The following is a 16,885-nucleotide window of genomic DNA, read 5'->3' on the forward strand; positions in this document are numbered from 1 at the left end:
TGAATAACAATAGGTGGGAAAGAACCATTTATTGTTACTACTTATGCAAACACGTAACATGAGAAAGATTACCAGCTTTAATCAAAAAACAATGACACAATCAATGGTTTTAATAACAAAGTACATTAACTTTTGTAGTTTACAAACAAATTTAAAATAATCATCATGGGGTGGTTTCCCGGACAGAGATTAAGCCTAGTCCTAGACTAAAACGGCCTTTTAAACTAGATTAAAAGAAATCTGCTTTCTCAGTCATGGCTTAAAATAGGCCTAGATTAAGCCTAATTCTGAATTATCTAATTTGATTTCTTGAAGGAAGATTAGAGCTGTTGCAGGACTAAATTGAGGCTTAATTTAAACCTCACAGGAGGCAGGTTTAACTTCAGGTTTAACTTCAAATTAATGTTGTTTATCAAAGAAAACAAATGAATTACTTGCACTGTCAATGAAGATCAAAGAGTACCACCAGCTAGACATGTTCTTGCTGACAAAAGTGACCCATTACATAATTTTGATGACATTAGTTTTTAAGAAAAATCAGAAAAAGCTGGGACAGTATGGAAAATGCAAATAATAAAAACACAGAGTTTCTTACATTTACTTTTACTGAATTGGAGACACTAAATTGTCCATGATTGTGTTCAATATAAACTTGTGAACTGATGAATCTTGTGTAATGAGTAACTACCGCTCCTGTCATGAATGTAACCAAAGTGTAAAACACAACGTTATAATCCTAATAAACAAACAAAATACTAGCCCTAAATTGCCCCCATCCCAACATTTTTGGAAAGTGTTGCAGGCCTGAAATGCAGGAATAGAGGTATATTAAGAAATAAAATTAGTTGAGCAGACAAAACATGAATTTGGGTTCAAACTTGGTTTTATCCTGTCTGCAATGAAATAAAAGTTAAAGTAAAAGTAAGAAACTGTGTGTTTTTATTTTATTTGCATTTTCCATACTGTCCCAACTTTTTCTACGTTTTTTGATTGCAGTTTCTTCTCTTGTGTTTGCTTCTCCACTTCAATCGATTGTAAGCGTTTCTTGATCCATTCCATGTTTTGTAGGAAGCTTTGCTCCACCTAATTCAGATTAGCACAGGTGGTTTTAAATTAAGCTAGTTTGGGACTCCATAGTCCAGGTGTTAGTAATCAGTAGTTAATTTGTGTTTCAGAAAGTTATTTTTAAAGACATGATTTACTATCCCAGATTAAGGCCTACTCCTGTCTTAAGTTAAACCCTGTCCAAGAAACCACCCCATATAGTCTCGTAAAAATGTTTCTCTTGTTGACTTAAATCACTTTGAGTAGCAGAATCCTCAGACTTTTTCTTTCTATTGAGCTGGTTGCATTTGTAGCACTAAACTTGGCACTTAATTAAAAAATATTGAAACCACACCCCTTTGTGTTCTGATTGGTTGCCCCAAAGAACCAAAACTGTCCTCAAAAAGTTTTAAAATAAATATGCTCACATTCTCACATGTACACATCTCTATATAAACATATTTTTGTGTATGTGTGATGAGTTTCTTCCCGTGCACACTGCACTCCTGTGCAGGGCTCTTTCTCTCAGATTTAGCAAATTACAAGAAGATATTTCGATGTTCTAAAAGGTGCATGTGTTAGTCTGCAGCTCTTCTTGGCTGGCATGAAAGTGTAGCAGAGCAATTGTTGTGAGGAATTGGAAATTACTAAATTGCACTACTGGGCTCCACAAAAATGTGTTTATCCTGAAATTCTACTTCAATTGGTCCTGTGATTGTTGTGCATTTGAGCTCTGGTTTCCTCCCACAGTCCAAAAACACGCAGTTAGGTAAGCTGGAGATACTGAATTGCCCTGTAGGTGAATGGCTGTGTGTGTGACTGTGTGTGTGACTGTGTGTGTGACTGTGTGTGTGTATGTCTGCCCTACGATGGACTGGCACCCCGTCCAGAGTGTTTCTGATCTTTGATTACTGTAACATGCACTTACATTTAAAAGCACAATCATTATTACATTTATTAAGAAGAAAAAAGATCAAATTCATTCACATCCTACTAATCTATAAATCCCACAACCATAAAACTCAAAATGATTATATGTGATATTACATATATTATTAATGATTATATGTGATTATATATATTATAAATGATTGTGATTATATATATTATAAATAATTATATAAGTACGACTATATATATGTGTGTGTACACATATATCGGTTGCATGTGTGTCTTATTCTTCAGATGTATTTATCCAAACTCTCTATAGCTTCTTTTTTTGTACAGTTTCCCCATTCAGTGGGAATCTTTCCGTGTCCCTGGAATAATTTACCATAGTACTTTTCCAGGTCTGTTTGGAATCTGCACACAAACCACTTCCAGTATGGGAGCTCTGAATTATCAGGGGTGATGCTCCACTTAGCAAATTCTCTTCCTGCTCTTCTGTAATTTTTGTAGGGTACTGACACATCTGAATCATGATTGGTGTAGAAACCTTTATTACTTTGTGCTACAGTTGTGCAAATATTAGTAAATAGAATTGATGTATTTCTGTAATAACTTCCTACGATTCCAATTACTCTGTGGAAGGGGACACTGTGATCTCCATCATGATTCTCCATTGTGTTGGTGCAGACGGCTTTACAGAATGGACACTGAACCCAGCAGCATTTACAGAGATGTTCAATCAGAATCTCATCTGGTTTCTTCCTGAACTTCTCCATGTTGATGTCTGTTACACTGTTGAAGCTTTTATGTTGTTCTGACATCATCTTTGTGAGACCTTCACACACAACCTGCTGAAGAAAATCTAAATCTGTAATTTCCTCCAGACCAGTGCAGGTTATTTCTTTTAAGCTCAGCTCATCTGTTAGTGAATTCTTCAAACTTCTCAGCCACATGTTTGCATCACCACTGCTCTTCTTCACTTCTTCAGTTGTGATGTTCACAGCGTTCATCACTTTCTGCTCTTTGTGTTTCAGATTTCCTTTGAGAAGATTCAGAACCTCACTGTTATTTTCAGTGATGTATTTATCAACGTTTTCTGTAATAAACTGTTCAAAGTGTTTCTTGGGACGGTGGATGTGCTCAATGTACTTCTCAAAGTTCTCCTGCTCTGCCAGAGATTTCAGGATGTGTTTCTCAAGCTGTGACCTGTTACCATTAAATTCTGGCATGTCTGATCTCATCTGTGTTGACAGATCAATAGCAGTTTTATTGCAGGCTGCTTCCAGGATGGCTGGTACAAGATTGTTGTAGACAAGTTCACCAAATACTGTTGTGGTTGTTGCTCCTCTGCAGTAGTTTTTGAAGATGCTGTAATATTGTGGTTTCTGCTTTTCTAGGTACAATTTTACATCATTTTCATCTCTGAACTGTTGGTGGATCTTGGTGAATTTAGAATCTGCAAATTTACACACATGAAGACAGAGATCCAGAGTGAATTCCTTCTTCAGTTTTATTTTCTTGTTCTCATTGTGATATTGCTCAACTCTGTGTTTGACATGGTCAGTTATTTCCTGAATGTAGCTGTTTTTGTACCCTAGTCCTGTAATTTTGCTGCAGATCTTCTTGACTAATTTCTCAGATTCTTGGATGACCTTGCTGATTAGATTTGTCACTGACTCCTGGACTTCAAAATAACTCATTTCATCTTGTGTAAATACAGACTTAACATAATCAAAACCTTGCTGTAGCATTGATTTCTCTAAAATGTAGCATGAATAATCACCCAGTCTGTGTATCTTTGTGTAATCTTCCTGAGATATTCGCTCATACACAGCAGCTTGTTCATTACCTTCAGACAGAATCTGTATCACATCCTCCCAAAAATCAAAAGATTTCTCTACAGGTGTGTCTTGTGTTAGAGCAGTGACCCATTTGTTCCACACTTTATCAAATTCCTGTCTGAGGACTCGTTCATCAGTTTTTGTGCTTTTTAGTTGTAGAGCAAGTGTTTTACTCATATTGAAGAGCTTTTCATCATACTCTGTCTTTTTGTGATCAAAAGCTTCTCGAGCTTTTTGCTGTTGAAGTAAATCATTCAGGTTTGTTTTTGCTTTTTTAACAAGATCTTCAAGAAGTTGTTTAATTCTCTGTTCACATCTCACTTTCCACTGAATTAAAATGTCTTTGTCCTTGTCCTTTTCAAAGTAACATTTCATTGATTTCTCCACTTCTTCTTTGGTCTTCTTCATGTGATCATAAAGGTCTTTGTCCTCAATCTTTTGCAGTTTTCTGTTTTTAATTGTGTTGTGCAGTTTTTCTTCATGTTCTAACATGGCACTTCTGAGGGACCAGGTCCATTTTCCAAACTCAGTTTCTAGTTTCCTGTAGACTGCAATCTCCAGTGTGTTTCTGAAGCTAAAAACAAAGTTCTCGTTCAGTAGAGCCGTCCACAGATCACTGATGCGGGATTTAAACTCTGAGAGCTTCATACTATGAGACTTGGTAGCATTTGTGAAAATAGCTCTCTTTAGCTTCTGAACATTTTCACTGTATGAGGGGTTTGGTGGAGCCATTGGTGGGCTGCCCTCCCAGATCTGTGCAAAATACTGAACATCATCTTGTACATTGAAAGCAATAACATCACTGAAGCACTCAGCTTCACTGTCTTCCTCTTTAGCAGCTAATTTTGTCATTTCATCCAGTTTCTCCTGTAGACGTCTCCTGCCCTCCATGTTCTTCTCTCCAGCTGTGACGTCACCAACATTCTGATGGACAAACATACATCTGGGATTTAGTTGGACCTTCTTCATTCTCAGGAAGGCCTGAACAACAATCTGAAGAATCTCCTGCATCTCAGCAGGGTTCTCACCAAATATGTTGATCAAAGTCAGATTTCCAAGACCTACAACAAATGTTGCAAGTTCATTATCATGATGGTGAGTGGATTTTCCTGCAAGCTCAAGTGCTCGAAGCCCTTCAGTATCTACAATAAGAACGTAGTCAAACTTCAGCTGCTCCTTCATCTCCTCTGATACTCTGACCAGCTGCATGAAGGCTCCTCGGGTGCACCTTCCAGCACTGACAGCAAACTGAAGTCCAAACATGGCATTCAGCATGGTGGATTTTCCTGAGCTCTGAATCCCTAGAACTGACAGCACAAAGACTTTCTGGTCTCCCAGTTTCTTTATGAGTTCATCTAGAACTGCTGAAACCCAAATCAGAGGAACATGAGCAGCATCACCATCCATCAACTCCATTGGAAGACCAGAATTTATGAGTTCTGCAACAAGTTCAGGGAGATTCAAGATACTTCTTTTTTCAGATGTTTTCTTCCCTGACTCATATATCTGACCCATCTCTCTGAAGATGTGTTCCAGACCAAATGTTGCTGCATTCAGTTTTTTAGATATTTTCTCAAGTTCTGTTTGCTCAGCCTTCATCTTTTCTCTTTCTGATGTGTCATGCTTCTTCTTATGTTCTAAAACCCTTGTCCATGTTTCATTGTACTTGTGATGAAGATCTGAAAGATCATCTGAGGTTTGTTTGTCCAGTAGAATCTCAAGCCATTTAATAAAAAATGATTTTTCATTTCCTGATAGAGAATTTAGTGAGGAAATAAATTTTTTCATAAAGTCTGATTGGCCAATTTTTTGTTGTTGTTCACGGATTTGTTTCATTTGTGTTTGTTTTTCACTCTTTTGCATTTCTAAATTGTTTCCTTGAAGTCGATGTGAGTCTTTGTTTATCTGACACCACTCATACCAGAGCTTCCCTTGACAGGGCAGGTGTGTTTCCTTTAATGTGGAGATTTCCTTCCTCTCCAGTAGTTTTATTATCTCTAGTGCAGCTTCTTTTCCTTTCCTGCATTCAGGATCATCTTCATCTGTGCTGATGTCATTGTTTTTGTTTAAATTCTCAAGTGTAAAGTTTGAATATGACTTGGACAAACAGTCTGTGATGGTTGTTCTGAGGTTCTTAGATACATCTGACTGATTTCTGTCTTTCAAACCAATTCTGTATTTTACATTCCCAATCCTACTGACACCTGATTGATCCTCAGAAAGGAGACAGATGAGTGGTTTGGGGTCTTTCAGAAGCTTCTGTAGCATCTCCTTATTTCTTTCATTTTTAGGATCAGATAAAAGAACAACATTTACAGACGACATTTCAGTCAGAATATCCAGTTGTTCTTTACTGGTTTCTGCATCACCATGTAGATTACAAAAAGCAACACAGTGAGTAAAATGATCAGTTTCCTTTCCAGATGGACAGTACCAAGCAATCTCCACAACTCCATCCATCAGTAGACGGTTTTTAATGCTGCCTGGACAGTGTTTGTGGAAGAACGTCTGATGCTTCTCATTGATCAAGCTGTTTATCAGCTGAGACTTGGAAGCTGAGACGTCTCCTAACCTGAAGAACGCCACCATTGGAGTTTCTGCTTCATAAACATGCTGGGTTTTACTGATCTTGGTACCAGAAGTGTCAGTGGTTTTCCAACTTTTAATAATTTGGCGAATTGTCCACAGAGGAAACTCGATCTTTCCAGTAAATGGATCTGGCACCAGTAGAGGCAGAGCGTACCGACACTGAGAGAGTTTAGTCACTATTAGTTGCTTCAGGAAACTGTCTGAGCAGTGGAACACCGCCATCTGTAGATCCATAGGATGGATAGGATTTGTCTCACCTCCAAAATATGCAGCTTTTTGGCTAACAAGCTTATCAAATGCATCACCTTCTTCTTCAACTTTATCTGCAGAAGGAGGGTCTAATGCAGTGGCTTCTTCTTTGGTGGTGATGTATCTTGCTCTGTAATCCATCATTAACAACCTTTGTAGGAAGGTTTGAACCAGATCTTTTTCTTCACAAGGTTCTTCGCAATATAATGAAAGAAAAGTTAGTTGAAGAGCATCTGAAGTCTTTAGTTTCTGTTTGTCCAGAAGATGAAGTCTGGTTAAAAGTTGCTCCGTTTGTTTCCTTTCTTCACATTTTGGTCCAGATTCTTCTTCTCCATGCTCCGTCTTTTCTTCCTGTAAAATACATTTTTGCCAGATTACTATATATTTTTTTCATTAACTCATGAATAATATTATGGGTTATTTTACAGTGCACAGACACTTAATCTGTTCTTGTTTTAATCGATTCATATTTATTAATGCATTTCATTTGTTTTTAAAAATGTACTGATGACAATACACATTTATCACACAAAATTGCAGCAGATTGATATAAGATATGCTGTGTACTTTGGCATTCACTTTATTAAAGTATCATTAAAAGTTTAAGAGCATGTATAGTCTCTTTAATAGCCCCCAAAATCAGGTGCAATGCATTAGTGCTTATTAGAGCTCTAGCTCTTGAAAATTGTAGGGATTTGGGACTATGATGGGCCAATCTACAGTCTGATTCTAGGATGTTCCAGGATGGCATGCAAGATCATTCTTCAGGTACGTATCACTCCCAGCTCCTTTCTGTCGACTAGTTACTAGTTACCAAGCACTGCTTTCAGTTGGTGTTTCATCCTGCCATTAAAACATGTGTAGTGGAACATTGCTAGGAACAGGATTATTTCTGAATTAAATAATAACTTTCTACTTTTTCCTGAGAACCCAGCATCTGCTTATCTTCCACCATATTTTTACGACCCCACAGAAGGAACCCTAAAAATCCTCCCCCACACCTACACTCATTCAGAAGGCCCTTTTGTGCCCAGACATATTCTTCCTCAAGGGACTTATGACTCCTCAGCAAGTCTCAAACATCTTGCAGATCCCGATGCAGACCCACTCTGCTTAATACTCATGTGTAATTTCAACAACATTTATGACCCCTTTGGAGACACAGAGTCTGGTATAGGGAAGAACAGAAATTGTAAAACTATCACTTTTTGCATCTAAATCATGGATCCTTTGCTCAATCCCCGCTGTGGACTCTTACAACTCATCACAGCCCTAAAGATGCCAAGACAAGTCATTTGTCTTAACTGAAACACACACACACACACACACACACTTGAAATTCCAGGATGTGGGAGAGATGTGTGAAAGGTGAATTCTACCTAAAAGGACAAATTCAGTAATTACATGGCAAATAAATATGTACATATAAGTTTGACATCCCACAGACTAGGTTGGCTATGTATCAGGCTCACTGTTTTTAACTAAATTTATATATCTCATCGCTGTATACCAGATGAAACAGAACATTTGTACTTCATGCTTATAGTCAAATATGTATTGAATTTCCATATCCATATATGGTTTTTATATTTAGTTTTGTTATTGTCTTAGTGATATTAACTAAGTTTGAATAAGTTACTAAAGCTTTAGAGTAACTGTACAAGAACTCTTTGTTAACCAACATAAAGTTTTATTGTATCAAAACCTATTTTGTCAAACTAGGATCTTGGCGCCACCTGCTGGCTGTTAATAGTTAAACTGCATGATGGAAGGGAAGCCTCTCGTCACGTGATCTTAAAGAGAAGTTCAAACTGATTGGCTTTGACTTAGGTAACCCCGCCCTTTGTCGCTGGATTGTAGTAGAGTTCTGAGAGAGAGAGAAAGAGAGAGAGAAAGTTTGGGAGGAGTTTATTGTGGTTTTGAGTTCGAGAAGGTCATCTACAGCAGGCTTAGATGCCTGTAAAAGAAAAACCGCATGGCGTTAGCATGCTCGCTAACTGTTTGTGTTTTGAAAATCTAGTTTTAACAAAAGGTGTTTGCGTCGTAATTGTACCATTGGCAAAGTCCTGATTTGGTAAAGTCCTCATCCTCCAGGTGCCTTCCGCCGGACAGGTACACGTCTTTTAGATGCTAACGGTGATCTGTTGGTTTCGTTACCTGATTCAATTTGTTTTGTTTATTAATAGATCGCATAAGAATAATCTGGCCCGAAATCTCTTGGTTTCCTTCCATCATTGTTCATATGCTAATTTCAGGTAATAGTTTGTCTATGAATGCATACTTATCTTAAACCTAGTGATCTTACACCATTTGATTAGTGACCATTGTATTCGTTATGTTATTGTTTGTTGAATAAACATTATAATAGTATGCAACTTAGCACAGTGTTTTTAATTACTTAGATGAGAAAAATAGTCACATTAGATATGTTGAAATGAGGTTTTCCATTGATTAACCCTTAAACCAAAATAGATGGTGGTGCTCCGCAATAAAGGCAATTAATTTTATAATTATTTCATTAATCAAGTATTTCTTTCTGTTATCACGACACATGGGAAGTGGATACTCAAAATGGCACTTAAACAGGGACATGCCAGTGGACAGTTGCCACAAGATGTTGTGGGTATATACAGGGGTTGGACAAAATAACTGAAACACCTGGTTTTAGACCACAATAATTTATTAGTATGGTGTAGGGCCTCCTTTTGTGGCCAATACAGCGTCAATTCGTCTTGGAAATGACATATACAAGTCCTGCACAGTGGTCAGAGGGATTTTAAGCCATTCTTCTTGCAGGATAGTGGCCAGGTCACTACGTGATGCTGGTGGAGGAAAACGTTTCCTGACTCGCTTCTCCAAAACACCCCAAAGTGGCTCAATAATATTTAGATCTGGTGACTGTGCAGACCATGGGAGATGTTCAACTTCACTTTCATGTTCATCAAACCAATCTTTCACCAGTCTTGCTGTGTGTATTGGTGCATTGTCATCCTGATACACGGCACCGCCATTGGATGCACATGGTCCTCCAAAATGGTTCGGTAGTCCTTGGCAGTGACGCGCCCATCTAGCACAAGTATTGGGCCAAGGGAATGCCATGATATGGCAGCCCAAACCATCACTGATCCACCCCCATGCTTCACTCTGGGCATGCAACAGTCTGGGTGGTACGCTTCTTTGGGGCTTCTCCACACCGTAACTCTCCCGGATGTGGGGAAAACAGTAAAGGTGGACTCATCAGAGAACAATACATGTTTCACATTGTCCACAGCCCAAGATTTGCGCTCCTTGCATTATTGAAACCGACGTTTGGCATTGGCACGAGTGACCAAAGGTTTGGCTATAGCAGCCCGGCCGTGTATATTGACCCTGTGGAGCTCCCGACGGACAGTTCTGGTGGAAACGGGAGAGTTGAGGTGCACATTTAATTCTGCCGTGATTTGGGCAGCCGTGGTTTTATGTTTTTTGGATACAATCCGGGTTAGCACCCGAACATCCCTTTCAGACAGCTTCCTCTTGCGTCCACAGTTAATCCTGTTGGATGTGGTTTGTCCTTCTTGGTGGTATGCTGACATTACCCTGGATACCTTGGCTCTTGATACATCACAAAGACTTGCTGTCTTGGTCACAGATGCGCCAGCAAGACGTGCACCAACAATTTGTCCTCTTTTGAACTCTGGTATGTCACCCATAATGTTGTGTGCATTGCAATATTTTGAGCAAAACTGTGCTCTTACCCTGCCAATTGAACCTTCACACTCTGCTCTTACTGGTGCAATGTGCAATTAATGAAGATTGGCCACCAGACTGGTCCAATTTAGCCATGAAACCTAGCACACTAAAATGACAGGTGTTTCAGTTATTTTGTCCAACCCCTATATATATATATATATATATACAGTGTATCACAAAAGTGAGTACACCCCTCACATTTCTGCAGATATTTAAGTATATCTTTTCATGGGACAACACTGACAAAATGACACTTTGACACAACGAAAAGTAGTCTGTGTGCAGCTTATATAACAGTGTAAATTTATTCTTCCCTCAAAATAACTCAATATACAGCCATTAATGTCTAAACCACCGGCAACAAAAGTGAGTACACCCCTAAGAGACTACACCCCTAAATGTCCAAATTGAGCACTGCTTGTCATTTTCCCTCCAAAATGTCATGTGATTTGTTAGTGTTACTAGGTCTCAGGTGTGCATAGGGAGCAGGTGTGTTCAATTTAGTAGTACAGCTCTCACACTCTCTCATACTGGTCACTGAAAGTTCCAACATGGCACCTCATGGCAAAGAACTCTCTGAGGATCTTAAAAGACGAAATTGTTGCGCTACATGAAGATGGCCAAGGCTACAAGAAGATTGCCAACACCCTGAAACTGAGCTGCAGCACAGTGGCCAAGATCATCCAGCGTTTTAAAAGAGCAGGGTCTACTCAGAACAGACCTCGCGTTGGTCATCCAAAGAAGCTGAGTGCACGTGCTCAGCGTCACATCCAACTGCTGTCTTTGAAAGATAGGCGCAGGAGTGCTGTCAGCATTGCTGCAGAGATTGAAAAGGTGGGGGGTCAGCCTGTCAGTGCTCAGACCATATGCCGCACACTACATCAAATTGGTCTGCATGGCTGTCACCCCAGAAGGAAGCCTCTTCTGAAGTCTCTACACAAGAAAGCCCGCAAACAGTTTGCTGAAGACATGTCAACAAAGGACATGGATTACTGGAACCATGTCCTATGGTTTGATGAGACCAAGATTAATTTGTTTGGTTCAGATGGTCTCAAGCATGTGTGGCGGCAATCAGGTGAGGAGTACAAAGATAAGTGTGTCATGCCTACAGTCAAGCATGGTGGTGGGAATGCCATGGTCTGGGGCTGCATGAGTGCAGCAGGTGTTGGGGAGTTACATTTCATTGAGGGACACATGAACTCCAATATGTACTGTGAAATACTGAAGCAGAGCATGATCCCCTCCCTCCGGAAACTGGGTCGCAGGGCAGTGTTCCAGCATGATAATGACCCCAAACACACCTCTAAGACGACCACTGCTTTATTGAAGAGGCTGAGGGTAAAGGTGATGGACTGGCCAAGCATGTCTCCAGACCTAAACCCAATAGAACATCTTTGGGGCATCCTCAAGCGGAAGGTGGAGGAGTGCAAAGTCTCGAATATCCGCCAGCTCCGTGATGTCGTCATGGAGGAGTGGAAAAGCATTCCAGTGGCAACCTGTGAAGCTCTGGTAAACTCCATGCCCAGGAGAGTTAAGGCAGTTCTGGGAAATAATGGTGGCCACACAAAATATTGACACTTCAGGAACTTTCACTAAGGGGTGTACTCACTTTTGTTGCCGGTGGTTTAGACATTAATGGCTGTATATTGAGTTATTTTGAGGGAAGAATAAATTTACACTGTTATATAAGCTGCACACAGACTACTTTTCGTTGTGTCAAAGTGTCATTTTGTCAGTGTTGTCCCATGAAAAGATATACTTAAATATCTGCAGAAATGTGAGGGGTGTACTCACTTTTGTGATACACTGTATATATATATATATATATATATATATATATATATATATATATATATGTGTGTATATATATATATATATATATATATATATATATATATACATATATACTGTATATGTATATATATACTGTATATGTATATATATATATATGTATATATATATGTATATATGTATATATATATATATATATATATATATGTGTATATATATATATATATATATATATATATATATATATATACATATATACTGTGTATATATATATATATATATATATATATATATATATATATATATATATATATACACAGTATATATGTGTATATATATATATATATATATATATATACATATATACTGTGTGTGTATATATATATATATATATATATATATATATATATGTATATATATATATATATGTATATATATATATATATATATATATATATATATATATATATATATATACATATATATATATATATATATATATATATATATATCTTATTTATTTATTTTTCAACTGTTTGGAGGCATCTATCTCTATGATGAATGAAACCTCAGGGCCAGGCAGTTTGAGTACTGGGGCAATACCTTGTTACTACTTTGTGCAGTGTCTTTTTAAGTACCTTAGTAATAAACTGTTAAAAGATGCCCTGTATTTTTTTTAGGTGGCCAGAAAGTGTAATGAAGGGTATATTACACTCATTCCTCGGCTCAACTCTGATCAGGTTATGTGGATTGCACTGGTCCAGTTTAATGATCCAAAGGCAGAGTTCAAAAGAAGACTGCTTGGAGGTCATGGTAGTCTGACAAATTATTCACCTCAGGTAACACTTCGGCCATGAGAGAGGTGCCCGGGGATTCTCTGGGATGTGGTCTCCAGAGGAAACATAATGAGTGCACCAACTGATCCTGGAGTTTTGTTGTTGGAGCCAAGGGAGCCCCAGGATTAATGATAGCTTTGGAACTCTAATAGGGAAGAAGTAGTTCTTCTCAATGTAGTTGCAGTGTTATTCACTTTGTTTGCCAGGTAACCACTCTGGACACTAGTGACAGACTGTTAATAGTCATTACTGGTAGAGGGACCTAAAGATGTACATGGGAATGCCTACCGCTTTGCCAAGGGTGGCTTTAATGAAGCTACTAACTGACGGTGAATCAATGAAAACCTTAAGAACTTTTTTTGGGCTCCCTAGAGTAGTAAAGATCCCCATGGAGTCTATTGGGCAGGTTTCTGGTCTGTCACAGGTTCTACTACCTGGAAGGAAATTCAAATTAGGGGCTCCATTTTAAATTAGGCTGTATTGTAAAAAGCTGAGAACCTGTGCAACTCTGGTGAATTCCATGTCCAGGAGGGTTAAGGCAGTGCTAGATAATAATGGTGGTCACACAAAATATTGACACTTTGGGAACAATTTGGATCACTGTGTTCACTGTGGGGTGTACTCACTTATGTTGCAGCTATTTAGACATTAATAGCTGTGTGTTGAGTTATTTTCAGAAGACAGTAAATCTACACTGCTATACAAGCTGTACACTGACTATTTTAAGTTATATCCAAATTTAATTTCTATAGTGTTGTCCCATGAATAGATATAATAAAATATTTGCAGAAATATGAGGGGTGTACTCACTTTTGTGAGATACTGTATATCTATTTTATCACAAACACAGTTATCTCAAGGCCACCCACAGAAAATGGGTTCTGTTGAGTATGGTTCTTCTTCAGGTTTTTCTGTGCCATTGTTGCTTGCTTGTTGAACTTAATTTAATTTGCTCCCAAAATCTGTACAGTTACTTTAAGACAATGTCAGTTGTAAAAAAAATTAATTTGACTTGACTTGAGTTTAATAAAGGTTCAAGATAATAAACAAATCACAGATTGTTTGCCAGAAAACTTTGCCAGAAATTGGTTTTTAAAAAACTGTAAAAATAAGATGAATTATTTACCCATTCTGCTTTTGCTGATTCTTGGTAAAGATTAGAGCTGCAGTCTGTAAATAAACATAAACAAACATTGTGTGATGAAAAAAAACCAAACAAAAACCAAATTAACATTTAATTTAGTTTTACTGTCACATGATGCTACATTTGTCATGTAAAATAATTACTTTAATGTTGTTCTACATATTCATACTTATGACAAAAACTACATGCACACTTGACCCTATACCATCTAGCATTCCTAAAGACATTTCACATGATCTAATCCCCTTTATCACACCTCTCATCAACAACTCCCTGACATCGGGTTAAACAAGGGTAAGTTAACTCAGAATTAACGAAAACTCGAGGTTTTAGAAACTTATGCTCTGAAGCTAACCTGCTTGCTGGCAGGTTAACTTATACCTAACCCGGGGTTACTCGCACTTTTCTCATGTAAACCTGACAGGTCCATTCCCCCAGGATCCAGTGGATACCAACACACTAATTATTCGAAGAGATCTTAGTCAGGGACGAGTCATTAAACTCAAATTAGTAATTTCCCGATTAATTTCTTCGCAAACCTTTCCGTTTTTATCACAGTCAGTCAATTCGGCGAGAGTGGGGACGGTTACAACAAGGGGCAGCTGCAACATTATTAATCACAATATTAATAAAAAGGCTTGTTATAACATTAATTATAACATTATGGATGGAATGTTATGGATTAATATAGAATACCTTTAACACACACACACAGTTTAGTAAGCTAAAATAATTTGTGGTTCAAATTGTAGTAATTATAGTAATTAACCCCAAACAATTAACCCCAAACATGATTGTTACTTTAAACATATATATATATATATATATACAGTGTATCACAAAAGTGAGTACACCCCTCACATTTCTGCAAATATTTCATTATATCTTTTCATGGGACAACACTATAGACATGAAACTTGGATAAAACTTAGAGTAGTCAGTGTACAACTTGTATAGCAGTGTAGATTTACTGTCTTCTGAAAATAACTCAACACACAGCCATTAATGTCTAAATAGCTGCAACATAAGTGAGTACACCCCACAGTGAACATGTCCAAATTGTGCCCAAAGTGTCAATATTTTGTGTGACCACCATTATTATCCAGCACTGCCTTAACCCTCCTGGGCATGGAATTCACCAGAGCTGCACAGGTTGCTACTGGAATCCTCTTCCACTCCTCCATGATGACATCACGGAGCTGGTGGATGTTAGACACCTTGAACTCCTCCACCTTCCACTTGAGGATGCGCCACAGGTGCTCAATTGGGTTTAGTCCATCACCTTTACCTTCAGCTTCCTCAGCAAGGCAGTTGTCATCTTGGAAGTTGTGTTTGGGGTCGTTATCCTGTTGGAAAACTGCCATGAGGCCCAGTTTTTGAAGGGAGGGGATCATGCTCTGTTTCAGAATGTCACAGTACATGTTGGAATTCATGTTTCCCTCAATGAACTGCAGCTCCCCAGTGCCAGCAACACTCATGCAGCCCAAGACCATGATGCTACCACCACCATGCTTGACTGTAGGCAAGATACAGTTGTCTTGGTACTTCTCACCAGGGCGCCGCCACACATGCTGGACACCATCTGAGCCAAACAAGTTTATCTTGGTCTCGTCAGACCACAGGGCATTCCAGTAATCCATGTTCTTGGACTGCTTGTCTTCAGCAAACTGTTTGCGGGCTTTCTTGTGCGTCAGCTTCCTTCTGGGATGACGACCATGCAGACCGAGTTGATGCAGTGTGCGGCGTATGGTCTGAGCACTGACAGGCTGACCTCCCACGTCTTCAACCTCTGCAGCAATGCTGGCAGCACTCATGTGTCTATTTTTTAAAGCCAACCTCTGGATATGACGCCGAACACATGGACTCGACTTCTTTGGTCGACCCTGGCGAAGCCTGTTCCGAGTGGAACCGGTCCTGGAAAACCGCTGTATGACCTTGGCCACCATGCTGTAGCTCAGTTTCAGGGTGTTAGCAATCTTCTTATAGCCCAGGCCATCTTTGTGGAGAGTAACAATTCTATTTCTCACATCCTCAGAGAGTTCTTTGCCATGAGGTGCCATGTTGAATATCCAGTGGCCAGTATGAGAGAATTGTACCCAAAACACCAAATTTAACAGCCCTGCTCCCCATTTACACCTGGGACCTTGACACATGACACCAGGGAGGGACAACGACACATTTGGGCACAATTTGGACATGTTCACTGTGGGGTGTACTCACTTATGTTGCCAGCTATTTAGACATTAATGGCTGTGTGTTGAGTTATTTTCAGAAGACAATAAATCTACACTGCTATACAAGCTGTACACTGACTACTCTAAGTTATATCCAAGTTTCATGTCTATAGTGTTGTCCCATGAAAAGATATAATGAAATATTTGCAGAAATGTGAGGGGTGTACTCACTTTTGTGATACACTGTATATATATATATATATATATATATATATATATATATATATATATATATTAGGGCTGTGAAACGATTAAAAATTTTAATCGCGATTAATCTCAGAATTTCATGTAGTTAATCGCGATTAATCGCATTTTTAGAAAATCTGTGTAAATGTTATAGAAAACAAGGATTTTTAAGTGAAATGTTACAATTAAAATGGTGAACACATTTTATGCTAAATGTACTTATGTTAAAAACTGCTGGGACAAGAGAAAACTGTGAGGGAGTTTTATTCACTCACATACTAGGCAGTAATACTATCCAGCAGAGACCCCTGACTTCGTATATATGCAGACATTCCAAGTCTCCCGGAAGTT

The 16,885-nt window shown here is 38.5% G+C and overlaps 1 protein-coding gene across 1 annotated transcript in view; it reads right to left on the reverse strand.

Annotated features, from left to right (window-relative positions):
* Window positions 1-2,057: 2,057 nt before the first annotated feature.
* LOC134302131 (interferon-induced very large GTPase 1-like) overlaps window positions 2,058-16,885 on the reverse strand; it is a 32,059-nt gene continuing 17,231 nt past the window's right edge. Inside the window, exons 3-4 of the mRNA XM_062987182.1 lie at window positions 14,097-14,140; window positions 2,058-6,962 (exon numbers count right to left, since the gene is read on the reverse strand). Coding sequence (XP_062843252.1) covers window positions 2,226-6,962; window positions 14,097-14,140 — 4,781 coding nt within the window. The 3' untranslated portion in view covers window positions 2,058-2,225. The remainder of the gene's footprint in view (window positions 6,963-14,096; window positions 14,141-16,885) is intronic.

This window comes from Trichomycterus rosablanca, chromosome 2 (assembly GCF_030014385.1).
Source record: "Trichomycterus rosablanca isolate fTriRos1 chromosome 2, fTriRos1.hap1, whole genome shotgun sequence".
In the NCBI taxonomy this organism is placed as follows: Eukaryota; Metazoa; Chordata; class Actinopteri; order Siluriformes; family Trichomycteridae; genus Trichomycterus; species Trichomycterus rosablanca.